This window comes from Caenorhabditis elegans, chromosome IV, assembly GCF_000002985.6.
Source record: "Caenorhabditis elegans chromosome IV".
NCBI classification, from domain to species: domain Eukaryota; kingdom Metazoa; phylum Nematoda; class Chromadorea; order Rhabditida; family Rhabditidae; genus Caenorhabditis; species Caenorhabditis elegans.
This window is the reverse complement of record NC_003282.8, coordinates 8,888,627-8,916,118: the sequence shown is the minus strand read 5'-3', so window position 1 is coordinate 8,916,118 and position 27,492 is coordinate 8,888,627. Positions and strand designations below refer to the sequence as shown.

General features: G+C 36.2%; 8 protein-coding genes and 1 non-coding gene across 12 annotated transcripts; 2 read left to right on the top strand and 7 right to left on the bottom strand.

Moving 5' to 3' along the window:
• Positions 1-8: 8 nt before the first annotated feature.
• On the top strand, positions 9-647 carry C27B7.9 (INSulin related). Its single transcript, NM_001026163.9, has 3 exons — positions 9-100; positions 153-266; positions 450-647. Exons 1-3 carry the CDS (start codon positions 41-43, stop codon positions 546-548), a joined length of 273 nt encoding a protein of 90 aa, NP_001021334.1. The 5' UTR covers positions 9-40; the 3' UTR covers positions 549-647.
• A 19-nt stretch (positions 648-666) lies between these two features.
• C27B7.7 (Ig-like and fibronectin type-III domain-containing protein C27B7.7) lies at positions 667-9,076 on the bottom strand. 2 transcript variants are annotated; one of them, NM_001268423.3, is made up of 28 exons: positions 9,010-9,076; positions 8,357-8,784; positions 8,196-8,273; positions 7,616-7,856; positions 7,386-7,543; positions 7,194-7,304; positions 6,957-7,146; positions 6,834-6,907; positions 6,528-6,765; positions 6,363-6,463; positions 6,145-6,236; positions 5,881-6,100; positions 5,745-5,836; positions 5,574-5,698; positions 5,416-5,522; positions 5,205-5,303; positions 5,026-5,158; positions 4,283-4,481; positions 4,156-4,237; positions 3,992-4,111; positions 3,750-3,942; positions 3,353-3,640; positions 2,916-3,088; positions 2,532-2,801; positions 2,254-2,379; positions 1,655-1,765; positions 1,489-1,604; positions 667-1,027 (listed from the first exon to the last, which is right to left on the bottom strand). In NM_001268423.3, exons 1-28 carry the CDS (start codon positions 9,068-9,070, stop codon positions 883-885), a joined length of 4,371 nt encoding a protein of 1,456 aa, NP_001255352.1. In that variant the 5' UTR covers positions 9,071-9,076; the 3' UTR covers positions 667-882. The 2 variants fall into 2 exon arrangements, 1 of the variants encoding a protein (NP_001255352.1); NR_056330.1 differs by having other exon boundaries at positions 883-1,027; positions 5,026-5,154; positions 9,010-9,070.
• Positions 2,355-2,375, bottom strand: 21ur-12350. Its single transcript, NR_056331.1, has one exon.
• Positions 9,077-9,773: 697 nt separating the features above from the next.
• On the top strand, positions 9,774-12,952 carry C27B7.6 (Putative serine/threonine-protein phosphatase C27B7.6). Its single transcript, NM_069146.6, has 10 exons — positions 9,774-9,976; positions 10,313-10,426; positions 10,473-10,570; positions 10,615-10,855; positions 10,919-11,026; positions 11,495-11,689; positions 11,788-12,019; positions 12,101-12,230; positions 12,338-12,418; positions 12,719-12,952. The coding sequence occupies exons 1-10, from the start codon at positions 9,965-9,967 to the stop codon at positions 12,870-12,872; spliced, it is 1,365 nt and encodes a 454-aa protein (NP_501547.3). The 5' UTR covers positions 9,774-9,964; the 3' UTR covers positions 12,873-12,952.
• Positions 12,942-14,473, bottom strand: egc-2 (CCHC-type domain-containing protein). Its single transcript, NM_069145.7, has 4 exons — positions 14,402-14,473; positions 13,734-14,355; positions 13,369-13,686; positions 12,942-13,322 (listed from the first exon to the last, which is right to left on the bottom strand). Exons 1-4 carry the CDS (start codon positions 14,456-14,458, stop codon positions 13,159-13,161), a joined length of 1,161 nt encoding a protein of 386 aa, NP_501546.1. The 5' UTR covers positions 14,459-14,473; the 3' UTR covers positions 12,942-13,158.
• A 256-nt stretch (positions 14,474-14,729) lies between these two features.
• Positions 14,730-22,042, bottom strand: rad-54.L2. 2 transcript variants are annotated; one of them, NM_001380389.2, is made up of 11 exons: positions 21,926-22,042; positions 21,799-21,874; positions 19,058-19,446; positions 18,850-19,008; positions 18,408-18,800; positions 18,130-18,363; positions 17,058-17,803; positions 16,439-16,978; positions 15,397-16,353; positions 15,204-15,353; positions 14,730-15,157 (listed from the first exon to the last, which is right to left on the bottom strand). In NM_001380389.2, the coding sequence occupies exons 1-9, from the start codon at positions 22,011-22,013 to the stop codon at positions 16,171-16,173; spliced, it is 2,808 nt and encodes a 935-aa protein (NP_001368704.1). In that variant the 5' UTR covers positions 22,014-22,042; the 3' UTR covers positions 14,730-15,157; positions 15,204-15,353; positions 15,397-16,170. The 2 variants fall into 2 exon arrangements, with proteins under 2 accessions (NP_001368704.1, NP_501545.1); NM_069144.7 differs by having other exon boundaries at positions 14,733-15,157; positions 15,397-16,360; positions 21,926-22,036.
• Positions 22,043-22,264: 222 nt separating this feature from the next.
• C27B7.2 (Phospholipid scramblase) lies at positions 22,265-23,261 on the bottom strand (the record flags this gene model as incomplete). The annotated part of the gene is made up of 4 exons (NM_069143.4): positions 22,265-22,587; positions 22,631-22,858; positions 22,943-23,083; positions 23,127-23,261. The coding sequence occupies 4 exons, from the start codon at positions 23,259-23,261 to the stop codon at positions 22,501-22,503; spliced, it is 591 nt and encodes a 196-aa protein (NP_501544.1). The 3' UTR covers positions 22,265-22,500.
• A 110-nt stretch (positions 23,262-23,371) lies between these two features.
• On the bottom strand, positions 23,372-24,657 carry spr-2 (Suppressor of presenilin-2). 2 transcript variants are annotated; one of them, NM_001026161.3, is made up of 3 exons: positions 24,147-24,653; positions 23,873-24,070; positions 23,372-23,823 (listed from the first exon to the last, which is right to left on the bottom strand). In NM_001026161.3, exons 1-3 carry the CDS (start codon positions 24,642-24,644, stop codon positions 23,581-23,583), a joined length of 939 nt encoding a protein of 312 aa, NP_001021332.1. In that variant the 5' UTR covers positions 24,645-24,653; the 3' UTR covers positions 23,372-23,580. The 2 variants fall into 2 exon arrangements, with proteins under 2 accessions (NP_001021332.1, NP_001021333.1); NM_001026162.7 differs by having other exon boundaries at positions 23,376-23,823; positions 23,873-24,073; positions 24,147-24,657.
• Positions 24,658-25,119: 462 nt separating this feature from the next.
• Positions 25,120-27,143, bottom strand: oma-1 (CCCH-type zinc finger protein oma-1). The gene is made up of 6 exons (NM_069141.4): positions 26,996-27,143; positions 26,780-26,947; positions 26,503-26,733; positions 26,313-26,460; positions 26,037-26,268; positions 25,120-25,993 (listed from the first exon to the last, which is right to left on the bottom strand). The coding sequence occupies exons 1-6, from the start codon at positions 27,031-27,033 to the stop codon at positions 25,587-25,589; spliced, it is 1,224 nt and encodes a 407-aa protein (NP_501542.1). The 5' UTR covers positions 27,034-27,143; the 3' UTR covers positions 25,120-25,586.
• Positions 27,144-27,492: the final 349 nt, after the last annotated feature.

Below are 27,492 nucleotides of genomic sequence, written 5' to 3'. Positions count from 1 at the left end.
CTGATTTTATATAGAAAAAATATTTTATTTTCTCTCCAAAATGTCTAGAACTTTCCTAATTTTCGCCCTTCTTGCCACAATTTTGGTACTCGAAGCTTATGTAAGTTTCTTTGAATTCTACTTGAAGTATTTCGAATGGGAAATATTTTCAGAAAGTCCCAACAGATACTGCCACACAATTAAAATTGAAAAAGAGAGGTCAAGCATGTATGAAACGAATTCTTCCAAAGAATGGACCATCTAAGGCACTTCAACGAGAACTTGCAGTATGTTTATTCAGTGTTTGAATTAATTAAATATTAAACAAAAAAAGGAAAATAACTTTGTAAATTCATAATTAAACATTAAATTTAAGAATAGTCTTGCTATATGATTACAAACTTTCAAGAGCTCACAGAGAGCTCTAACCTCTAACAACTAGTTTTCTTAGTCAATTAATAATTTTACAGGTTTGCTTCAAAGTTGACTGTGCAATGGGAATAATTCCCAAAGTAGAACGCCAATTTCCTCGAGAATTCCCAATTTTGAAAGGATGTATGGGATATTAATTGTTCAAATTGATTCAGTTTTTTTTATCAACTTCCTACATTTTCTCCCCATTTTTATAGTCTGACGCACAAAAATTCTGATAAACTGGTTCTTTTTTGAAATTCTTTTCACTGATCGATCACTTTTATTTTTGTTTTTCCTGTGGAGAAAGTATTGGAAAAAACAACTTTACAGTGATAAATAATATGAAATATTTATAACACAAATTGATGAACATACAAAATATTTGTTTTGTTTTAATGAAAGAACGTAATGGGCATTGAAAAGTTAAAATGAAAAAAAAAATATTTCGTAGAGTCTACCCGAAAATTAATTGTTTTTCAAAATAATTGGTTATAGTGGCGGCTCCTTGATCACTTTTCGACGGGAACCGGAAATTATTGGAGTTGGAGACGGTGAACTTATAAATTCAAGATCAATCTCTTCGGATGGAGGACTTTCACGTCCAAGCTTCATTCCAGACATTTTGATTGTATAACTGAAATTTGACAAAAGGAAGTTGAATTGTGAAACACAGTAATTTTAAGACGTAGTCTTTCTTGGCAGGGAACTCGAAAAATGATATTTAGATAAATTCAGAATAAGTTCGTAGCTTTGATCATAGTTCTGTAATCTTTCTTCTCTTCATTCTTACAAGAGCGTATTTCTAAAGGACATGAAATGTGATCAACTGATTAACATTTGTACAAAAGTCACTTTGCTGATTAATGATTTTGTGGCAAGATCAGTTTTAAAGATCTTTTTTGGAGTGTAATTTTTTAAACGAGACAATGTTTTCAATAAAATAAACCATGATCATTGGTTAAAAGTTCTAAGGAATGATTTTAAAAATCGCGAAACTGGAATTATGCCTTGTTCTACTTTGGATTGAGAGCATCTTTGAGTTGATTTTTTTTGAAACTGCCGAGTGATATATTTAAAACAAATCTTAGAATCTACCTCAACGTATGATCTAACTGAAATGGAAATTCAAATGTTGTCTTTCCACTTTCCACATCAATTTCATGTTTGACAGTCTGATTATTTCCATCTTCTCGAATATAAATATTGTACTTCTGAAACAGTACAAAAATCATTTTCAAAATATGAAGTCAATTCGACTTACTGTATAAATGGGATTTCCCACTTCGACGAACACCGTTGAATTGATAACAATTGCTGTGAAATTATCGATGACGTCATTCTCGTCAAAGGATATCAAATCGAAAGTGTATACCTGAAACATGTGAAATGAAAAAATGACGATTGGCTACCTATAGGTACAAGTATCAACTGACACAGTAATGTGAAACATCAAATTTGATGAAAAATGTGATCAGAGAGTTTTCATCAAAGAAACATCATTTCAAAGATTAACAATGACGAATATTTATTTTATTTTCAAAATATCGATGTCTACTGAAAATTTATTGGAAAATATAAAACACATTCAAAAGAAATTGTCTGGATAAATAACGGAAAAGTGACCGAGTGGTCGTTTATCTTGAAACGTATTTCATTAAATTCCAGATATACTATTCTTTTTTTGATAAATTACGGATATTTTCAAAATCAAAACCTACCCAAAAATGCTAACTTCTAGATATTTTGTTGCGTTCTTGGGGCAGGTAATTCAAGTGAAAGTTTGGTTATTGCTTGATAAAACACATTCATATTAGGACAAACTTAAATTGGAATTTAGAATTTATTTTTCAAATCTCATACCTTCGTCTCAGGACCTTCATGTCTTTGATTTGTTGCTGTCATTTTCATTTGATATCTTTCATTTTCTTCTAAACCATCATCAACACCAATTATGACATGAGTTATATTCGAGCCATAAATGAATTTCTGAAAAACTAACAGTTAGAATAAATAAAGCATTTGAAACATTTTGATTCTCAAAATAATCATGATTTGAAAAATTATTTTAGAATCAATATACCACTTCAAGATCTGGCAAATGGGAATTTCTCCAAAACAGAAACTTTTTGAATACCTACCTTCCATTCCTTATCAATACTATGTTCTTCATTTTCTGATTCATTTTCTTTTTGGATATAAATTGTATAATTTTGAATCTCTCCGTTTGGAAGTCTTGGTTCTACCCAGAAAATATAAACTTTTGAATCTTGTGCATGAAGTGAAGAAAGAATTGGAGCAGTTTTTGGGCCTCCATTTGGAGTTGGAATCCATATTGGAAATGTCTTTTCTCCTTCTCCATATTCATTTTCTGCCGATACTCGAAGTGAAATGTTGACATCGAGAGGAATCTGAAATTTCGTTTTATAAAAATTAAAAGATGAACATTTGAAACTAAGCAACTGTCAACTAGGAAAAGAAATATGAAACCAAAAAATAAAATGCAACCCAAAATAAAATCTTACATCAGGAATTTTAACAGGCGGTCCTGAAACTTTTGTTTTGTAATTCGACAGGTATAAATTGTATTCTAGTTTTTCTCCATTTGCATTCTCGATTGGATTCCAATTTATATATAAAGTTGAGTCATATTCTTCTTCAAAACTCCAACTGATATTTGTTGGAGCTTCTCCGGGTCCTGAAACATTACTAGTCTCCCATTAATTGCCACTAAATTTAGAACTGGAACAGGCTTTGAAAAATAATTTACTTTCGCGGTGATCTACGCCTGCGTCCTTCAACTGAAATGAACTCGCATAGAAAATCTATGGATGAAAAACTAATGTAAAATGAAGAAAGTAGTCCCTAGACTTAGGCAGGCAGGCATAAGGCAGGCACGCATGGATTCGTGTCTTCCTACTGTGAAAAGCTCATCAGGGAATTTCTTACACATATTACTTACTTTTGATTATAATAACTTTGCTTATCGTGACATTTTCATACTTATTGCTTGCCCTGCATGTCACTGTAACATTCCTTCTTGAATTAATCTCTGGAGCTTTTGCTTCGAACAAATCCATGTCATTTGTTTCAACTTCAACAAAGTTTTGTTCTGTTTCATTCGCAAACTGATAGAATAATTCAGGTTGTGGTTTTCCTGTTCCTTTGCATCGAATCTCAACATTTTGATTTGGTTCTGCCTCGAAATCAAGAATATTCGATGCAACTATTTCCAAGTGTATTGTCTCATCTGAAAATCTTCTTTGTTTTGTTTCAGGTAGATTTTTATAAGAGAGAACTTCAAAATATTCCATGTTTGACGAAATCTTTAATATTTCAATTTGCTCACAAAAACTCACAAAGCACATCAGAAATGCATGAAAGTACATTTGAAATGATTCCGGGCCCTCGATCAGACACAGCTTGAACACGAATAAAATGCTTAGTATGTGGTCCAAATGTTTCCACATAAGTTTCCAATTCTGCTGTTTCAAATTTATTCCAATCGGATAAATCATCATTTTCATTTTCAGAGTAATATACAATATACTTCTGTAAATTGAATTTAAAAGATAATGCAAAAGAATGACAAAGAGGTTACCATTATATCTCCATTCGGAAGTGTCGACTCTTGCCACGTCACATTTATTTGGTTACGGTATGCCGTCAAAATTATATTTTCTGGTGGATTTCCGGGTCCCAAAACTCGAATTTCGACAGACTGAACACCAATATTTTATTTTAGAAAAGAGAAAAGGCTCTTACCGCAGAAGAACTTCCTTCGTTATTATTTGCCAAACAGGTTAAATCTCCCGACTCGCGAATATTGTTTCTGGTAATTTTTGAGCTGGAACAATATTTTTAAAACATGAATCGACTATTCAAAACTAACACAACAGTTGTATCATCAATTTGAATATTTAAAATATTCCATCCTTCAGTTCCATTTTCAATTGATTTATTCATCCATTCCCATGTTATAATTGGTGCTGGACTTCCCATTCCTGTACATGTTACTGACAGTTCTTCAAACAGATTTGGCTCTTTTTCAATTAATGGTGCACCTTCCAGTGTAACCGACGTCATGAGTTCTGCAAAATTGTTTTCAATTAAAAAAACTTATGTTTTCTATACATTCCACAGTCACCTGGGGCGTTTTTCACGCCCTTCGCTTTCCCCTTACTGTGATAAAATATGCATTTTACAAGACACATCTATGTTTGTTTTTAAATAATTTATTTACGGTTCAAAGAGTAGTGAACCGGACCCGGATGTCTGGTATTTTTGGATACTGGAATAAGGCGTCCGGTTTTTGGAGTATCAAAAAAAAACATTTGAACTTTTTAGTTGTTTGTTTGGCAGGCAGGTACGAAGGCTTGAAGGCATAATAAAGGCATGTAAGTAGGCATCCGAGCATGGACTCGTCATTAGGCATACATGCCTGCCCATGCTTTCTTACGTGCCTACCTAGCATGCCTGCCTTCCTGTATACAGGCTGTAGAATAAGACCTCAAAAAACTGGGTTTCACACGATTCAAAAATCAAAAGCGAACAGATTGAGAATATTCTGGTTTTAGAGGAAAACAAAATTTAATATTTTTAAATATTTTTAAAAGACAAAAAAAAACAACAAACTTCCATGACCAGTTCTAAACCATCTAGGTTTCGAAGAATGCATTCCCCATGATGGATTGTCCAATCTTGCAGTCACTTTAACCCAATACATTTGATTTTTTTCAACTGAATCACCATCAATTTCCACATCTACCTGGTTAAATGTATTTCTTATCAATATTTTAATTAATCTCAGTTACCATCGAACTGATCTCATCAATTTTAATAGACTTCGGTTCAATTTGTTTCCATAGTGCGTGAAGAACATCATCAGTTGCTGCCAAGTCTATCCGGTATTCCTGAAAATAAGACTTGTCTGTACAAATGCTTCTACACAGAGGAACGAAAGTCAGGAGCCACTTGTCTCAAATGCGACATACGCCTAGTTGATCGCCTGTGAGTTGAACTTACACCAAGAGCTTTAGAATGATCATCAGGATCTCTGACTGCATTGAATTTTATATGAATCGTGTTATCATCAAGTACTTCGGTCTTTAAATCGGTTGGAATCGGAACTTCTAGAATGTCAAATGTTAGCTCTGATTGGATTAATATTCTACAAAACTTACCCGAATACGCAGTCTCAAACTCTACAACTTCACTAGCTGGTCCATCGGCGTGAGAATTCTTTCCAGATATTCGAACTCGATAGAACGTTTTTGGTTTCAATCCGACAGATAAGTCGAATTTGTATCTGTAATTTTTTTTTGAGTAAAAAAAACGATTTTCAGTGAAGTTACCGAGTTGAGTTGTTGTTCATTTCAACAAATTGCCAATTTTTGTAATCATCATTTGAAAGACTCAGATCTCGGGTGTAGTAGATCAGATATCCCTGAATAATTATTGTTTATTTGATGTTGAGCCTAAAAAACTAACAGTAACTTCAGTCGTAGAATTAGGTGTATTCCAATAAACAATCACTTGATTTGCCTCATTTATCAATACTTTTAAGTTATCCGGAGGACTATCAGGTCCTCCATTCAACGTTATAAATGATATCAAACTGCTTGTTGGACCAATTCCTGCTGCATTTTTTGCACGAACACATACAAAATATTCTGTTGATTTTTCCAGATTTCCAGTTGGAAGAAGCATTCTGAAAATGTTTCCAAAGTTATAAATGTGACTATTTCAAATTACCTATTGATTTGTGTTTCCTTAGCGTTCGATTCATATTGAAGCCATGTACTTTTGTCTTCTTTATCATCATTGCTCACAAGAACTATGTAACTCTGAAGTAGTTTTGAGTATTAATATGGAAAAATCAAATGAAAGCATCAAAATTTTCACTATTTTTGTACTTTAATAAAATCTCATTTTTTAGTTATTTTCAACTCTTGACAAAAATAAATACTTACTGTTATCGGAGAATTTGGAAATTGTGGTGAGTGCCACACTACGAGAGCGTCTAGTGCATTGACACTGAGCACTTGAATTTGAGTTGGAGCATCTCCTGGTTCTGAATAGTTTTCAGATTTATGCAAGGAAGTAAAAAATTTATGAAGTGTGTCTATTTAACTCACTATCAACTTTCAATTCCATTGTAGAATAATTGCTGCCTGCTGAATTTTTTGCCCTACAGTGCACGAATTTTGATGTAAGCACTGAAAAGTTGTGTACTGCAGATACAATTCCAGCCGATGACGTGGCTTGTAAACGACTCCAAACATCAACTTCCACCTGACTCGCATTTTTTCGATCACTTATTGCAACTGATATTGATGGACGAGGCTTGCCACGTGCAGTACATTGAATCGAGAGCTGGAATACAAAACTGAGACAATAGAAGAAATGAATTGATTTTTTTAAAAATTAATTAATGAACTCACTGTTTCTCGTGGATTCACCACCATTGTGGTTGCAGACACTCCAAAAAGGTCAGACTCGACGGAAATTGGTTGAGCTGAAAATTAAATAAACTTGATTATTTATGTAACTTAGATTTCACTCACTATCTCTTTCCATTGCCACAATATCAGAAATAATTCCAGGACCAAGTTCAGTTGCAGCTTGAACTCTTCCATAAAAACTTTCTTCCGTATCCATTATTATTCGAACCATCTTTTCAGATCCATCCAAATCAATTTTTCGCCAATCGGATAATGGATCTTCTCGATTTAATGTGTGATATACTACATATTTCTGAAAACAGTTATTATTGATTAATTCTGTGTTTTAATATACCTCACCGTAATTTTTCCATTAGGATGTGATGGAGGTTTCCATGAAATTGTGTAACCTCTTTTTTCTGCGACTAGTGTGATTTCAGACGGAGGACTTCCGGGTCCTTTTATGATTACCTACAAAATTGCAATTTTGAAATGTATATTGACTTGGTTTGTTTCATGCTGAACTGGTCACAATTAAATATTTATTCTTACATTAACTTCTTTTGATGAGTCCCCAGCATCATTTGTAGCTAAACAAGTGAATTTTGCAGATCGAGTTCTAGATTTAGCACGAATTGTTGACTCAATAAAATCTTCATGAACTGAAGTGACAACTGTGTAGAAACTTGAATCTACGGATACTTTTATTCCTGAAAACTTTGTTTTATTGATCGGTGGAGTCTTAAATTGATTTATGACTTTTTTAAAAAATAATTTCTCACCATTAACTTTCCATAAAACTGATGCTTTACTGACTGATTTAACAGTACATGTAATACTCAATGGTTCATTTGTTTGAGGATCAGCAGTATATTCTTCATCTGGTTCTGTTTTTACGAGAGCCAATGCAGTTGAATTTGTTGTGAACGTTGCCAAATTTGACGGAGTTCCTTGTACTATTCCACCCGTTACAAAAATTTTGATTTCATAAGTATGGTTTGGAATAAGGCCATCGAGAAGAACCTGAACATTTTCCAAATTTTTTCAAATAATAAAAAGTCCCCAAAAAGAATTAAGTAAGTTTGAATACTCCCAAACACCCAAAATTATCAAAAATCGACGAAGTTCACAAATTATTTTGAAGCTTTATAATGTTTGAATACGAATAATGCATAACTTGTAGAGCTTTTTTTTGGTCGACTTCCAAACTTATGATAAAATTTGAATAATTGTTCATTTTGACTGTTATGAAACATTTAAAACAATTTTGAAAAGTTTAAATTGGTCGTTTTATATGGAAGCATGCGAACATTCAAACATTTCCCCCGTTGGCACAACTCCACCTTTAAACCATGATCTCACCTTTCCATCAAAATCAGATTTGAAATTCAATGATTTCCATTCTTCCGCTTCCATTTGTTTATACATCAAAGTATAGTTCTGGAATCAAAAGTATTTTAATAGCTATCAATTATCAATTTCAAGTTTAATTCAAAAGAACAGTATTACAAATCCATACTAACCTCGATAGCGTTGACATCATCAGCAGGTACAAATGAAATGAGTACAGATGAATTGTACAGTATTTTAGTGTTAACAATCAATGGAGCTTTTGGAATAGATTGTCTTGTATTGATTGAAATAACTCCAGTTGGAACACTTTCCACATTATTGAAGAAAACAGTTGCTCTGACTCGATATACATCTCCTGACACGATTTCATGTTTATTTGCATCAATTACAAAATTATATGAATTCTGATTTGAAAGTGCTTCTTGATGCATCCATTTCTCATATTCTTCATTGGTTTGACTTGAATCATTTGTATAATAGAGCTTGTAACCCGTAACAGAGCCCGTAAAATATGGTTTCTTTTCCACCAAGATTTTTAAATTCATTGAATTATCAATTGATGTGCTAATGAATAATGGTGAGTCGTCGTTTATTTGACCTGAAAGATTAATTTTTGAAAGTCTGCCACTGTTTATGTCTATTCTGATTAAGATTATGTACAAGTCTTGAGCTCAGTTTTACAAAACACCTCATGGTTCTCGAGATGCTTCAATATATTTGAACTTTGTTGCATCTGAAACCTACGTATGAAATTTTTCCTTCGCATTTCTCAAACAACGCATGACATGTGCAAAACTTGTTCACGAGTTTTGAAGTGACTCACCTGCTGAATCAAAGCACCGAACGCCAAACAGCAGAAGAAGTACCAGTGATAATGATATCATCTGAAAAATATTTAATTTTTCAATGTTCATTTTGAAATAAATGGGAAGAAAATTACTGTTCAAATTAGGAGTAGTTTCGACGTATATCGTTAACTTTTTATGAATTCTCGAGTACCTTAAATGAGAAGTTGCCGGGTAATACAAGTTAGAAAGAAATTCCACTGAAGCCAACTCTCAAGATTGTTTCATTCATTATTCTATCAACATTTCAAAACGTGAAATGTTTTTAGAAAAATCTACTTAATGTCGGGTCCGAATTATTCAAATGTTAAACAGAGGGATCTCATTAATTACATATGCTATGTAGTAGGGGACTGTAAATACAATATTCAGAAAATTTAATGTATTTATGGGTTTTGATATTATTTGAATTTAAATTTCATAATTGATGTTGGCTATTTTTGAAAATGATCTACTAGTACTACTAGTCTAGTAGACTTAGAAAATTAAAAATGTAAATTTTACAAGAAAAGAGGATTCACTTTTATTCAGAAACAGTACAAAAAACAACTTCTGATAAATGATAGCTGAACAAATGATACAAAGTTAAGCTTGTCTATGCTCTGGAGGTCCGTGATTTGAGGTCGAATGTCCGAGAGTTGTCTGCGTCTCTACATCTTCCTTACACTATTTCACATTCTTTATCATCCCTAATAACTCCTAATTTTATGTGATATCTCGTGTTATGCCAGTCACAATTCAATCCGATCGAGGATTCACAATTCACGTGCTATTCCACTGACAGACAAGAATGATTGAGGAATGTGTGATCGCGTGAACTTTTTGTAAAAAGATTAACGAGGAAAAAATGAAATTGACCTTTAACTTTTGGGCTTTACAATTATTTTACAAAAGGTATTTGTTCTTGGCCAGCAAAATATCAAAAGAAGAACAATGCTTGAAACGGTAAGAAATTTTTTACAGAGGATTCAACCCTTGAGGCTCTTCATTTTTTTTACGATTGAAGTACCTAAAGATGTTTAGTGCTTTTTCATTAAAATCCGATTCAAATAAGCTTGGGTAAAACAACCGATAACTTGCCAAAAATGGCATATGCACGTTTGTAGGAATGAAGTAAGCACGTAGATATAAGCTTATATAGGCAGGTATGAGGTAGGCATGTAGCTAGGAATGAAATAGGCACGTAAAAACCCTAATCTGGATAGCTAAAGCTAGACTATACTCCTGGTCCCAGTAGGATTAACTTGCTATACTGTTTTGCATTTTTGGAAATTTTTATAGGAACATGCTAACACAGAAGTTCATGAATTATGTCGTCAAATGATTGCTCGAATTGAGAAGTATGGGACATTGGAGGGATTCTCTGATAGTGATATTTTAGAAGTATTGAAGACTGTAAGTTACAGAAGAAGTAAAATTTCAAAAACCTTTTTTTTTTAAGATAAAGGAGATTCTGGAGCCACTTCCATGCCTTATTGAGATAATTGCTCCTGTCGTTGTTTTTGGAGATATTCATGGACAACTCGGAGATCTGTTACAGTAAAATTTATCGAAGTTATAATAAAAATAAATCATTCACACAGATTCACAAATGAAGTTGGTCGCCCACCAGATTTTCAATATCTTTTTCTTGGTGACTACGTAGATCGTGGACCCAATTCATTGGAAGTCACTGTTTGGCTTTTCTGTATGAAAATTCTGTTTTCGAAGAAAGTTCATCTTCTACGTGGAAATCATGAGGTTCGACGAGTAAATACTATGTATGGATTCAAAGAAGAAATGATGAGAAAGAGAAATAGCCATTTGTGGAAGGTTTTCAATGATGTGGGTTTTGCTAAATTTTAAAAAGATAACATCTCTCTTTTACATAATTTTGAACTATTTCAGGTTTTTGCCGAACTCTCAATCTGTGCCAGTATCAATCGAAAAATCTTGTGCATGCACGGAGGAATTTCACCTAAAATTGAGAGCTGGGATTCATTGACTGGAATGACTGTAAGATATTACTCAGAGCCGTACTTTTGAATTAAATAAAATAGCGTGATCAATGTAAAAGTTGTCTTGGTGGATGTTGCATTTATCTGCGGAGTGTAGAATATAAATTGCATTGACTTGTGAAAAAATAACTGTTAGCGATCATCATGACCTTGGTGAGATCCATTCAGAAAATCTGCAAGTGTCTCCGATTGTTTGCCTTTTCATAATCAGAAACATATCAGGGCTGCGCGGCAACCGGTGGTTGACAAAGTTGCCGAAGGCTGAAATCGTGTTGTTGCCGGAAAGTTCGAAAACCGGCAATTGCCGAAATTGCAGATTGCCAGAAATTTCCGATTGCCGCGCAGCCCTGATATATACATACGTTGAACTTTTATATCTGAGTGTGTTTGGAAAAAATAGGACACTGACAATCAAATTGTCCGTTGTCACAAGGCCACTGTGTCGCTGATAAATAATTTTTTGCAGAAACCCCGTGTCCATGGTGACTGTGAACATGGATTGATCGTTGATCTCATTTGGTCTGATCCAAATCGAAAAGATGACACAATTCAATTCAATAAAATGCGAGGAATTTCGACACTTTTCGGAAAATCAGTCGTTGACAATTTGTGCACTACACTTGCTATTGACCTGATTATCAGAGCTCATGAAATGAAAGAGGTTTATGTTTTTCATCTATACCTTTCATCTATGGTAGTATAATCATTTGAAAATTGCGAATCGTTCAATTTCGCATGTTAAATATTTTTTGTTTCCAGAAAGGACATACTTTTGAGTTTGACAACCGTCTTCTGACAGTCTTCTCAGCGCCTTATTATTCTGGACACAATTCCAATTTGGGATCAGTTGCTACAATCAGTAAAAGTTTGAAATTGCGAATCGTGACTCTGAAACCTAATAAGGGATATGATCGCTCTAAATTGGACAAGAGAACTCTTCACGATTTCGAAAAAAACTTTCAGCCACTTGATGAGAATCCTAGAAAAAACAGTGAGTTCTCCTATTATTTATTGCAAAAATCTATAAAAACAACATACTTATCCGATTGTTTTAATATTCAATTTTTTACAGTAAGTTGCCAATTCAATGTTCCACCAAACGGGCAGAAAATGTCACCATTTCTTGGAGAATACTCGATGTTTGCCCATGAAACACAGTTTTGTAAGAAAGACAATGAGACACCTGTGAAGAAGCCTTATAGGTGAGATTAAAGCTTCAGTACCTCTGGAAAATGTGACCGTCTAATTATTCGGAAACATGACTTCACAATCATGTTATAGGAGCATTTTCAATATGTGTAATTTCCAGCTCAAACCAAGATGAAGATCATTCTGTATTGGACATGATTCGCAAGACACAGAAAGGATATGGAGTAGAAGTTAGTTTGAAGTAAGTATCATTTACTATATATAAAGCGCTTATTCTGTGTGTCCATAGTTTGTAGTCTATGTAGCCTTTGTAGTCTGTGAAGTTTTGGCTTCTGGAGGGATAGTGAGTTAGGGTTAGTGTAGGGATATAGTTGGGGTACTGTAGTGGTACAATAGTGGTACGGTAGGAATACTGTAGGGTTACGGTAGTTTCATAAAAAATTAATTTTCAGCCCCAGAAGTCGGGGGCCGCGCCGAAGGTGCGGTCCACGGCTGGTTTTTTATATGCGAAGAAGTTTTTTCATGTTTACAATATTTCCAGAGATAAAGTCATGTCTCTTGAATCAATCCGCAAAAAATTGGGAATGACTACTAGTACGACGCCGCCTCCGCCAAGAACTCCATCTCCGGACGCTCCACTCGCCCAATCTCCGCCAATTCCACGATCGCCTCCGAGTTCTACTGAAAATGCGTAGATTTCCTTTGAATGAAGTATACTGTAGAAAATGTTCAAGTTTGAGTGTGTATAATTATGAAACGAGAGTAACATGAAACACTTTTATGAAATGAGGTTGAAGACTCAAATCAAAAATACAAGTTTTCAAATTTAGGACAGAAACAATTCCAGAACGTAAAAAACAATACCTAGAAGTCAATAAATGGAACAACAATGAAAAACAGTAAAAATACGCTGCAAATTGGGCAGAGTTCCCAATAGTAATTATTAAACATTTTCCTTGATAGCATCATAATTATCAGAAATTATGAATTTTGTGAAGCGACCGGCACGAACTGGGCAGCGATGACACGGACGTTGGGCGGAAGAACTCGTGGGAAATTGATGATAGTCGTCTCCTCGAAGTGGAATTCTCCATCGCGCATCACAGTTCTGCGTGTCTCGATTGACAAAGTCTCCGTAGAAATTTCTGTAATAATGAACATTATACAATTATAGAATTTTGATAATCTCACGTTTGGCTCCTTCTCTGCTCTGTAGAGTGTTGATTGGAGCAACTGGTGGCACTTCTTTCATCAATTTTTCAGCTGGCCCTTTTCCAGTGATAGTCATCACGTATGGCGACGGAGCTACCGGCTCGACATTGCTGAGCTTCAAAGCATTGTCCAACTGCTCTGAGAATTTGTCAATTTCGGGCGACATCATTGGTGCTGTGAAACCACTTCTCACGCTGCCAACACTTCTTGGGGTGAGACTGTTGATGCTGTAGCCGTACCCTCCATAATAAGACTCACGGGCCTTTTGATTGTCCAACTTGCTTTGATACAGTCCACCTGAAAACATAAAAATTGTTACGTTTTCCTAGTATTCAAACAATAACCTCCATGCAAAGCCTTCATATTAGAAGAGTATCTTGATGCGTCTTCTTGGAGTAAATCTTTCGTCTCAAATGGTTCCACTTCGATATCTTTTCCATCTCCGTGTTCATCCGTTTCTCCAACCTTCTTCGGGCACATTCTCGAAATGTGTCCATGCTCTTGACAATGGAAGCAGTGGCCTGGCCCACCTCGCCCACGTCTACCGGTTCGGCGGCCAGAGCGTGGTCTCTTCGATGAAGATCCCATACCATCGGATCGGGGCGAACTTCGGAAAGATCCACGCCGTGGACTACCCATTATATTCTCAGATGGCAGAGGTGTCACGCAACGTTCATTATTCATGTAAAGAGCATCCGAAACAGCAACACGAGATGATCTGCTTTCTCGATAACTGCTGTACCCTCCTCGTACGGAACCAAATCCAGAACTGTCGTTTAGGTGAGAGGAGTTTCTGGGGATTCTACCGCCAAGTCCACTAACGGATCCAAAATCAGAGAAGCCTTCACCTCCTCCAAATCCTCCTCGATACTTTCTCGGTTGATCAGTTAGCGCTCCGAATGCTCCACTATTTTGAGTTTTTGGCCATGGAGAGTATTGAGCTCTCTCAAGATAATGTTGTCTGTCCTGAAATGAATAGTTTACAAATTGTCATTAATTTGATAAAAAATACCGTTCTCGCCGACATTCCGTTTTCCATTGACTTCATTTCACTCGACAATTCCGACATATCCGACCGAAATGTCTAAAAAAATTATTTTGAGAAACTGGCAGAACGCTGAATATTTAAAAATTAATCTAAAAACCATTAATTCATCAGAAATGGGTGAGAGAAATGAAGAAAATTGAAGAAACGTGCCGAACGAGTTCAGAATTTCGTGTCGGGACCAAAACCTACAGTAACCAAGTCAGTATTTAAAAACGCGTTATTAAGAGGCACTACAAAACGGGGATCTGCGGAAAAATGTTATTCCAATTTCTCTTTCAAGCGAATCCGATAATTTAAATATTATTCGTATTTATTCATTAAATTAAAAGAGAAGGCGTATAAAACACAATTGGCAGCTTGCCGAACAGCGGAGCTGATTACTGTGTTGGAAAAAACAGAAAAATTTAATTAATTGACATACTAATGATAAAAGGGAAGAGTGTGGACAAAGTTGAAATGTGGAAATTCGAAACTTGCCTAAAATTAATTTAGGAGCCTCTATAAGAGGAAAAATAATTGAGTAAAATGATAGTGAATTATCAGAGATCTCATTGGATGTTGCATTGAGATAGATGTTGTATTTTATATGATAAAAAACGAAATGTACATCAAAAGAAAAAAATGCAAGACGTTGTTAATCAAGATCGATGACTTCTTGAACCTGCTGCGGATCATGGTTGAAATTTTTGCTTAGATACATATCACGAAGCTGACGGGCATCTATAAATTTTAAAAAATTATACGAAATTTTTTCTAGTAAACTAACGATTCTCAAAAACACTTCCGACAGCGTCAAGAATTGTTCCATCACGTAGTTTCACATAATATCCATTTTTCGGAACAACTAACTGTATTGGTGTATTTGCCTGAACCTGATGAAGCTGATCTCTATGTCCGACAATGGGAAAAACGAGTTCTAAAAATTTGAATTTTCAAAAAAACTTAAACGTCAAACTCACGTCTATCAGTAATCAATTGTTGAACTGCTCCAGCCGGGGAAAATGATGGTATTTTGCTCATAACAGCTCCCGGAAAAGCTGATGGATCTCTTGGAGGAAGCATTTGTTGAGGGTTTCCTATAGCTCCTCCATTGTTATTATTCGGATAGCCATTGTTGAATGACGTCATCGTATGACCACCTCCTTGGTGATGGAATTGACTGACATTCATTCGAAGCGTGTGAGGCATTGGTGATGGACGAATTGATGGAATTTGAGGTGATGGTCCATGAGGTGGAAATTGTGACATGTTTGGCATCGGTTGTGGAAATTGCTGTGGTGGATAAGATCCAAAATTGGGTGCAAGCTGATTAGGAGATTGTTGCCAATGATTATTGAAACTATTTTGCATGTTATTATTGAACATCGGAACTGGTGGTGGACCCATCATTCCCATTGAGCTTCCAGGAGCATTGTTATAAAAGTTAGAACTGCTCAGGCCACTCAATGGATCATAGTTCTCCATACGTCGTTCTCTATCAAAAAGTAATTGAGCTTCTCGTTTTTCCTGCTCGCTGAGTGATTGCTCTGACTCCATTATCAAGGTTTCATGAAGGAACGGTTTCCCGGCAAACATTTGACTCATTCTCTTAGTGATTGAGTCTAGAACCGGATCTCCGAAATCCCAATCATCTGTATTCCATTTGTCATGATTAACATCTTGTGCCTCATCATACATTAGAAGAGTCTCCAATTCTTTTTGCGAAATATTTGCATCAACTTGTGCATCGTCAACTACTCTTTGTTGTAGTCCATGTTTTGAAATTTGTCGATTGAAAATCGATCGCTCCATTGAGTTATCCATAATAAGACGATAAACAAATGTTTTCTTCTGTTGACCATATCGATAGACACGACATACAGCTTGAGCATCGTGACAAGGATTCCAACAAGCGTCAATGATAATGCATCTGTTGGCTGAAACCTGGAAATTTTTATTTTTATTTTAGAATTTCAATAATAGATTTATTATTTATACCTACAACATTGTTTAAAATCTTACCAAATTAATACCCAACGATCCAGCTCTAGTGGAAATCAAAAACAACGAAAGCCCTGGTTCTGAGTTAAAGCGATTGATAAGCTTTTCTCGATCAGCACCACTAGTCGTTCCATCCAATCGTAAATAATTTCTATTCTTCTCCCATCGTTGACCAGGACCATCTTTTCCACGGATTTGTCGTTTTTTGAGTATCTCCTCTAGCATATCTAAAGCAGTCAAGTTCTGGCTGAAAATCAGAATTTTTTCTCCAATTTGAGTGGATTCATCCAGAATTTCAAGCGAAATGACGATCTTATATCCGTTCTCTAGAACTCCTTCCTGATATTTTTCGAAAAGTTCAAATGTCCAGTCATATTTCATTCTAGATTCCTTTTCAACTTCCTCGTCCTCTTCATCACTTTTCGGTGCTTTTTTCGATCCTCTTGGTTTTTTGGTTTTCTTGGCAGATTTAGAAGTGGAAGATGAAGTCGGTGTTGAAGGATTCGAGGGGATTGAATTGAATGGAGATGGCATTTGGTAGTTATTCGGATGCCATGAACCCTGAAATAAGTGTAAATATAATAATTCAGGAATTGTTCCCTTTCAAATCAAAAGTTTTCAATATTTTCTCTTAACCTACATTCTGCATCATCATTCCATTTTGTTGTGGATGAAATTGTGCTCCAAATCCCGGCATCATACCGTTATTTCCCATCATCATCATTCCCTGAAGCTGTTGTTGTTGCTGTTGTTGTTGCTGCTGAAGTTGTGCAAATTTCATTTGCTCCACTCTCTTTTTATCCTCTTCAGCTCTCTTTTTCTGTTCTACAAGCCTGTACAGAATGTCTGGATGATTCCAAATTTTTGAGCATGCGGAGAATGCCATTAGCGGGTTGAACACTGCATCATTATTTGCAGCTATTTCATTTTTCGCCCATAATACAAAGTTTCGATAAAGTTGGCGTTGAATTTGACTTTTCCTGAGCAATAACACATATTCTTTGCTTTCAGGTAGAATCTTTTTCAGTAAATGATGTGTTCTTCGTTGAACAAATCCCTTCACTAATTCCACAAGCACGTGAGTTCGTTGTAGTGCTATTTTCACATCATCCGGCGAAGAATCAACACATTGTCCGTTTTTGATAGGTTTCTCGAATCGATCAATGAATGATTTCCGCGTTCCAAGATATTTCGGCCGAACAAAATCAATCATGCAGAAATATTCGAGCAAATTGTTTTGAAGAGGATATCCAGTCAACACAATGCGCCGTTTTGTATTAATTGCTCCAAGTGTCATTGAGATTTCAGCAGTGATGTTCTTGATTTTATGACCTTCATCACATACAACAAGATCTGGTCCTGGTTCAAGAAGTGCACTTCGGATCACTAAAAAACCGTTTGTTATACCTCAAGTTCACAGGAATTTTAATTTTTTTGTAAAGGTGCACGGATTTATTGAGATTGGTCTCGGCGCGCAAAAAGTGTGTCTGCGTCGTCTATTTTTCATCTTGCATTTTACGATATAATTACCTCACTTTTTTCAACTTTCAGTTTTAAATCGGATTTCTATTATTTTACAGACTGGCAAAAACATAATAAAACACACATTTTTTAATGAACAGTGTTAGTTTGTACTTTGAAAACTGATTTAAAACAGTTTTCAACCGGAATATTGTAAAATTACTATAAAGAAATTAGTCAATAAAACTCACAACTGTAGGCCTCTTGTCTAACTCTTCCGCCACTTGTAAATCCAGTTTCAAACTCTAATTCTTCATCTCTCAGCTTCTGATCTTCAGAAGAATCTTTTGAAAAACCTGAAGAAATTCCAGATAAATTCAGCTTTGGCCTTCCTTTTTTCTGTTTTTTTGGAAGCGTCATTTTGATAAGAAGACGGAACATATCGTAGCCAACAAGCATCACACCGCCCGTTTGATCCCATTGTTCTGAAACAATAATTTTAAAAATAAAGTTTCAGAAATAAACAAACCAATCAAATTAACCCGTTGATCAAATGTCTTGACACCATCACCCAGCAAGAATACTTCGAAACTTCGAATACGGTCACCGGTATCCGAGAATTTTGGAATCCACTTATCGTATTCCGAATACCAGTTTTGAATAGTGTTTATGGGAACAATAACGAGCACTTTTTTCGCTTTTGTTGCTCTCAAAAATATTTCCGAAAATGTGATGACTTGAATGGTTTTTCCGAGACCCATAGAATGCGCAAGTATACATCCGAAACCATCAGATTTTTTGTATTCTCCGAGAGATTCAATTGTGTTATCATACATAAAACGGATTCCTCCAAGTTGATGTGGCTGTAACACATGTGTCAGATGAGATATCACAAATATGTCCGGATCTTCTTCAGGATGTCCTGGAATAGAATGATTAGCAAAATAAAAATTTACATCAATTTTATTAACCTGCATTAACAAGTAATCGACCTTCTTTCTTTTCAGTACTCTCCAAATCCTTTGCACTTCTCATTTTCTTCAACCGTCGTGCTTCAATATTATGTTGAATGTCCATTTGATCGGCGTCTATCCTGTCTTTCTCAGCTTGTGCCCACCTCATTCTTCGACCTACAATTAAAAACAAAAGATGATTACAACAATAAAAAAGTCTACGAACCAGGTACGACTTGAGGCATAACCGACTTAACATCAGTTATCAAGCAGTCATCATCTGAATCATCCAACGTCAAATCCACAACATCAACATGACCACGCGATGTAGAAGGTTCCTGTAGATGAAACATTGGCTCAGGCTTCTCTTCATCTCCATAACGATATTTTTTATTATCATTTTCCACACTAAATCCAAACATCTCTTCAAAATCATCGTCTTGGAGATCAAGTTGTGGAAGTTGCCCTTCACTGGCTCCAGCAAGAAACAATGATTCCATTTGTTGAATATGATCATTTTCAGGCTTGATTTTCTCCAAACGTTCTAGACGTTGCTTCTCGAGTCGCTGGGCTTCCAACACATTTTCATCGAGATCTTCTGCGCCGAAGTCTGTTCTGAAAATCAAAGAATGTTTAGATTCACATTTGTTTGAGACTTGTAACTAGTTTCAGGTAATTCTGCCTTCTTCCTATATTAAATCCGGAAAGTGCAAGGGTCGTCACTTTTTGCGCACAAAGTGTAACAAAAAATTAAAAAAGTTGGGCGCACACTTTCGTGTCTAACTTTGCTGTACCTGCACATTTTTTAATTTTCTTTTTTGTAGGGAATAGAGAATCGTTTTTTCTATCTTCCCATCTAAATGGTTATTTGATTTGATTCTATCTTTCAAGAGAAATTCGCGATGAAACACGAAAAAATCACTTTTTTCGCGAGTAGTGTCGCTTTTTTTGCACACGTTTAGAGGTCATAGTATAAAATGTTTTTCAGAAGGTAACTGTATATCTGGGATTGTTAAAATTTTTTAGTTTTTGCAATTTCATCAATTTCGAACTGAGTTATGATGATTTGAAAATCGGACTCGAAAAATCCCGGAATTTCGAAAATTGCGTTGAAAACATGTTTAACGTTCGTATTTTTGTTTTATTTTACACTATCAAATGTACATTTTAACGTAGATTCCGTTTTTCTAAATAGTTTTCTCATTATCCAACCGGAAAGTTACGAAAAAAGCATAAATTGACGATTTTTCAATGAAATTGTGCGCATTTCCCCTCGTGTTTTTGGTGTGCAAATTAGTGATTTTTGAGATTCTTTCGGCTGTAAGTCGGTCAGTTCGGCACTTTTTGGGGTAAATTTTTCGAAAAACGTATTTTTCAGGAAATTTACTCTTCAAAAATATAATTTTTTTTACAAAAAAGTCAAAAATAACTTCAGAAATCGCAAATTTCATGATTTTCTCAAAATAATGACGTTTTTGCTGGAAAAATAAAAAATTTTCCACTACCAAATGGGATTTTATGTTAAATTCGTAATAAGTACATAAATACCGAATGCAAGCTGAAAGCACAGCTCTCTACGATCATTTTCAACGATTTTAGTTTATTTAATTTTTGACCTCGAAATTTCAATTTCCCTCTTTTCCTGGACCAGTTTTTCACTGAAATGTGAATGTTATGTCCTAAATCTTATTATTTTTGCTATGAGAAGCGAGACAAACCAAAAAATTTTAGTCTTGAGTTCCTCGAGCCCCGTTCCTGAAGTTGTGAGCTTCAAGCCTTGCTCAGGAAGCTCAAAAGTTCATTCTTTACCAATTTTTAAATATTCAAATGCTATAATATTTTACTTTAAACGCTGATTCCAAATATATACTTTTCTTTTTCCAATTCCTATTATGAGCTGAGTTGCGGCGCTTTCAAGTTTCAGCAATGCCCGCCCGCCCCCCTCTTTCCTCCCCTTTCTCTTGCCTCCTCCCTCTCATGCATAGGGTGGCTGTAATATGGTCTCTAATTACTGTTACAGGATCAGATATGTATATTTTACGACATATCTCTTAATAGAAGAACAATAGACATCGCCACATTTGTTTTTGTAAGAGGTCCCCAATGGGCTGTAAAACAGTCTATCCACCTTTCTTCCTGCAAGAAAGGAGGTAATGTATTTGAGACTGTTCATTTATTGTAATTGAGGGGTTGAAAATTATTATTTTAATTTTGAAATAAAAATACATTAAAAATTTTTTTTAATTTTAAAATAAAAAATCCTTTTTAATTTTAAAATAAAACATTTTTTAATTTTGAGGTCTGCTTTCTTCGCGGGGACAGAGCGCCGTAGGCGCTCTTAATCTAAATTATAGGCAGAACAGGCCGAAGGCCTGCTATGCCAGTAGGCTTTCACTGCCGGGTCAGAGCGCCGCAGGCGCTCTGAATCTAAATTACAGGCAGAGCAGGCCGTAGGCCTGCTATGCCAGCCTGCTTTTACTGCCGGGTCAGAGCGCCGCAGGCGCTCTGAATCTAAATTACAGGCAGAGCAGGCCGTAGGCAAAATTGTGTACTTCAGGGAGACAATAAATATTTTTAAAACAGTAAAAACAAACACACGAGGCGAAGCCGAGAACCTGCGCCAGCTACCTAATCTGGTAGAGGAAGCAACGCAGGCCATAGGCCTGCGGTGCGAGACCCAAAACATTGCCAATCGCACGTTCGAGGCGAAGCCGAGAACCCGCGCCAGCTAGCGGACCCGCCCCAACCCCACCTCTACTAGCGGGCCCCATGGGGCCCGCTAGTCGAAGAAAATTTAATTACTATTCGGCGTGTTTCTATGGAAACGTTTGGAAACGTATTAGTTATGACGAATTATGTTGAAAGATAGTAATCCTGCATATATATCACTATTTCTTACTCACTCTCCAATATTATTTTGTTTCTATACTAGATATCTAAAAAATAATTGTTTAAAATACAACTTACTTGATGTGCTTGCGCTTAAGCGATTTTTTGGTTTGCGTTGGAATTCGAATATTAAGGAGCTCTTGTTGTTGTGCATCTGAAAATATATACTTTTCATGATAAAACACTGGGAAATTTCTAATTTTACCTGGTTTCTCTTCTTTTTCTTCGATTTCATCTCTTTCTTCTTCTTCTTGCTCTTCTTTCATCGTATTTTCGTCTATTTCTTCACTCATACCTCAGTTTGATTAGGAATTATCTGAAATAAACGCAATTTAATAGAATAACGGGCAAAAATTTTGCTCATGACAAAAATGGAATGCTCCAAACTGATTCAAGTATGCAAGAACGGCGAGAGTGTTTACAATACATAGAGAGAACAGAGAAAAACGTTTTTCGATTGGAGCGCGTTTGCTTTTTTGCACCTGATCAGAATTAAAGAATTTTGCTGGAAACTTCTACGATGTAATTGATTTTAACACATGTTGCGAAATAAATTTATCTCGAAACGGAACATCGAAGTTTATAAATTATTATTATAAACCCATGACAATGTTTATTCATAACATTCGGCGAAAAGGAAGAAAAAACTGTTGAAAAGTAAAAAAAAAACAATAAAAACAAATAGTGGCAGCTGATACAGGATTACAATCGTAACTGAAACCGAGATCTATATGTTAGTCTTATAGAGTAAAAATCTAAAATTAATGCCGACACAAAAGATCAATTGTTGGCAGCAGAAGGAGCCAATTTTTCTTTGAGCTTCTCGGTAGTCGAAGTTAGCAGACTTTTCTGTTCGTCTTGTTGCATCTGAAATAACATGTATTTTTAAAGAACATCTCGAAACAAATACTTTTTGCAATGTCACTTTATAAACTTCTCCGTTTCCATCGACCGTTAAAACGGAGTATCCATCAAACCAACTCAAATTTTGCATTCGATAATCAAATCGAAGAAGGCGTGGATTCATAATAATTCGAGTAAATGACACATATTTGACTCTCCATCTACAACGAACCGTTCCTTCGTCAATGACTGGAGCTACTGATAACATTTCCATTTCCACGTGTGGCAAGAAGACCTAAAAGATTTTGAATCTTGGATAACGAAGACTTGGCCAATTTTCTTTTCAAAAACATTGTTCTAAAAAAAAGGTTGGATAAACCTGTCCCAATGTTCCAATCATTCCAAAATGGCTCATCAGCTGTTCAATTCCTCGCTTTTCAACTGAGAAAATTTGATCATCACAAACAACGTCTTTTCGATAAAAAGTATAATCCATTCGTCGGCGGAACATGAGCGGAACCTTCAAGTTGTTTCAGTTAACCCACAAAAAACTTTTAATTTACAGTTTCAGTGAGACGGGTCGTCACATGCTCCAATTGGTGAGGTGCTGGTTTTTCATGAGAAAAATCAATGCTAAAGGACCGAGTACACGCCGATAATCTAGAAGTTGCTGCTGTGAAACGACATGTGAGCAACATCTGAAAAGAGGCGAATGAGCAAGTTAGTAGATTGAACTGTTCAAGAACTACGTGAAAAGGAAACTTCGCGGCCAATTACCATTTGTTTTGTAGGACTCTTAGACGGTATTCAATGCAGATCTTTCATTTGATTCGAATATACTTGGAATCATGTCAAAAACATATAGGAATACAATCAAGCTGAAGATAGAGCCGCAAAAATACTCGGCAGTGAATAAATACTTACAAAAACGGGATCGATTGATAAATGATAAAAATGACAATTATAACACACGGTGGGAATAATAAATTAGTATGCAACAAATTTCAGCTTCACAAGCTACTCTGCAGTGTTCTCGGGGTTGACTGCAACGTGTGCTTCAACATTCTCATCACCACCTTCTTCTTCAATTGCTCCATCCTCTTCTTCTTCTTCACCCTCCGCTTCTTCTTCAACACCATCTTCTTCTTCTTCTCCCATATCTTCCTCTTCTTCATCCTCTCCTTCTTGCCCATCCGCACTTTCATCTTGATCAACCTTCAGTGAATCACTTATGTTCCGACGAGGAATCCTTTGTCCATTCTGAAAATTGTTCAAAAATCCAGTAGCCTCATAATGGTGTTTCTAATACCTCATCTACACCGCGCTCCTCATTCAGAAAGTCTTCGATATCGTCTTCTTCAACTTCCTGCATGTCGGGCATCACGTAGTACTGCAAAGGATTGACGTACAGATCGTCTTTGATCACTTCAGCAATCTCATCACTGTCTGGTAGTGCTGCGTACGTGAGCCATTCAAGAAACGTGTGAGCTGAATCTCCGTCTTCCGGCTTCTGGAAGAGTTACATTGCGAAAGTTTTAGAAAAAATTCGATTAAAACAATAGGGATTATAAAGATAAACTCACGAATGGCGGTTTCTTGTTCTCCTTCCACTCGATTTCGGTAATTTCGGTGCTCGGTGACTCAGATTGCAGATGATACGACTTTGTAATTACTTCGTTTGTGAAGTACTCATTCGGGTCAAATGTCATAATTATTTTGAATCCACTGCGAAGATCTTCAAATTCTTGCACTTCAAGATCTCGCAGAGCGGCTAACAAGTCCTCTTGTTCTTCCGGAATAGCAGTTGAAAGAAGATGATGATTGAGAAAAGCAGTCTGCCAGAAATTGTCGATTTTTGTTGTCAGCTTCTTTCTTTTTTCATAAATCGGAAGACGTTTCTGATTGAAAATCTGCTCGACTTTCAAAACTTCTTCGGCAGCGTTTTCACTCATCACATCTAGTTGGTGCTGAATGGCGTCTAGTTCGATTAGCTTTTCCTTCACGGGACCAGCTACTTCGGATCGGAGATTTGGGAACTCATCGGCATTTTTCATTCGCTTTGCAGCCGGCTCTTCGCTCATATTTTAACTGAAAAAATTGAAGATTAACGGCAAAGAGAGCTTGTTTAGTAGAACAACAAAAGGCAGGGCGAGTTTGTAAAGCAAGTGTTCAACAGAATAAGCGCAAACGCACTGAAAATGCGCAAATAGTGTTGACTGGCGCATATTTTGAATAGAGCCTAGACACTTTTGATTTAATCAAGTGATTGATCAAGCTTACCCACAATTAACAGTTTTATAAATATCGACAATTTATGACCTAGTCAAGAACGCGAAGCTTAAAATTTAAAAAAATAAATGTATTATTATCGGTTAAACGGTTGGGAAAAAACTAATTAACATGCATGCATATAAAGTCTTTAAAACCGTAATGTTCTCATATTGAGAACAAAGCTAACTTGAATTGCAATATTATTTTGCTTTTTCATGGTACGTACTTAGATAGTTTTCGTGTTGGAACATATAACCTGATTTTCAATAAATTTGAAAATTGAATCGATCAAAAAAATTTACTACATCCTGCAATGAGGATCAAGAAGGAAATTTCGGATAAAAATTTTAAATGAACAAAGAAACGAAAGAAAAATACGTACGGGCAGTATCGGAGCCATTGAGAAGAAAGAAAGATAGAAAAAAAGAATCACAATTATGATCCGTGGCAGGTGCAATTTATTTTGAGATTGGGGAAGGGATTAGTGAGACAGAAGGCAATCGGGAACTCGAGCGGTGAAAATTGGAATACATTCAATGATTCGATGAATTACAATATACATCACAAGATTCGATATTAATTTCGAGAATTTAAAATGGGAATGGGCGCTTTTGACGATTGGGCCAAGTTTCTATGGGACAAGAACACGTCGACTAAAACTTATTATATTCACAAATGCACGCATTATTAGTTAGTATGGGGGACACGAATATTGAAAGTGTTTAAAAATTTGACAAATGTAGAGAAGTTGTTCACCACAAATTGAGATGCTTGGTCATATTTTCGGCCAATTGATCGAATCCTGGCATTGGAGAGAATGGTCCGTTACATGACATCATTGGATCAGTTGCGACAGATTTCATCAGAAGAGATTGAGCAACAGCAGAATTTGCGAAATATGCAGCAGCGGCAGCTGCGGATGCTGCATTGAGTGACGAAGAACTGAGATCCTGAGAAGGCGTGGATCCAGCAGATGAATATCCAGAAACTCCTCCAGGAGTATTTTGCTTTCCGAGCATTCCGAACGAGCCAGCATTTGGAGCGGAACCCAAAACCATCGAATCGAGTGGACTAGCTGGCCGATGTGCCATATTCCAAGCGTCTAGAGCAAACATCGATGGATCCAATGGCCAGCGAGACGGTGGATAGGTCATCGCACCTAAAACAGAGGTCATTAATTGCAACTAGCTGCCAATTTTTACCTTCCGCGTCATGCAATTCCTTCGTTGGTAGCTCATATCTTGGACCACGAGTACTAACAGGAGTTGGTCCTAGTGGCAATTTAGCCGCTGGCTCATCTGGAGTTGATGGCCTGGCAAACATTTCTAAAGGATGCTGAATGGCAGAAAGCGGGGGAGCTGCAATGCGACCATTAGTCATGATGTGCTGCTCCATTTGATCACGAATGTCAGCCAATGCATGGCGTTGAGAAACCTGAAAATGTTTACAGTGAGCAAAAATACATGTTTTCTTCTGACTTCAAGAAGTTTATCAGCGCGAATGTATGCGTTTGGTCCATGATCGGGATGAATGAAAAGGCACCGTTTCCCGTATGGGCAGAGTCCTGTAGTCGTATATTTGTCACAGAGTTTCGTTTTATACTTATTGTTCTGCAGCGGCTCGACGCTAAAAATTGGAATTAACATAATTTGTTTGCTTCATTCTTACAATGTTGGACGAAGTTCCTCCTCTCCATGTGCAAACCGGCAGTTGTCTGCGAAAGAACAAGTCTTAGATTCGAGCCAAGCTTGGCAGATCACAGTCTTGTATGATTCTGGTTTCTGCATTCGGGCTAATCCGCGGCGTCTAGGATCAAACTGTTGAAATGGAGGTGCAACCTGGTTGTTCTGGGGAAAACTCTGAATCGCGCGAACTTGCATCGATTGAATATGTTGGTTGCTGAAATGTAGTAAATTGAAGATATTCAGGAAATTAGCCAACGCACAATGCAATATCTTCAAGCAACTGCTTTTTGATAGCAATCAAGTTAGCAGTTTGAGTAACCAAATCTCCAATCTGGGCATTCGGATTAGTTTGAGACAAGTCCTTAGCGTGATCGAGTGGTGAAACGGGCAAAGTTGGAACGCCAGCGAGGGAGCTCTCGAGATGATGCCTTTAATAACATAAAATTACTTTTTCATTTGAATTTTGTTAAACTCACTCATCGATCTTCTCGTTGTTTTCACCGTTAACGTTCATATTGATGCAGTTGAGTGGATGTGAATAGTGTAAGTAATCGGGTGCAGGGAATGCTTAACAATCAACACCGGAGATACTCGATTTCCGGAAGATGTTGCGAGCTGTAAGTTCTGAAAAAGAAAATCAAATGATCCTACTGAAAAACAAAAACACGTTACATAAAACAATACTTGAGTGCGAACAAAACAGATACGAATGGCATTTATGAGAAAATATCACATTTTGGCGCCGGTGCACAATAAAAAAGTTTAAAAAAAAGTTTTTAATATAAATATGTCAGAATTTCCGGCCGAAAAGTAATATTTGAAACAAGGAATACTCAAGAAAAGCCTGAAAAATGGTTCCTTCATATTACGCGGGGGCATAAACTACGGTCGCACTGTTTTCACGTGTGCGATTTAAAATGATGTGCGTCTTTTAGGAGTACTGTAGGCCAAAAGTTTTCACGCCTATAACTGC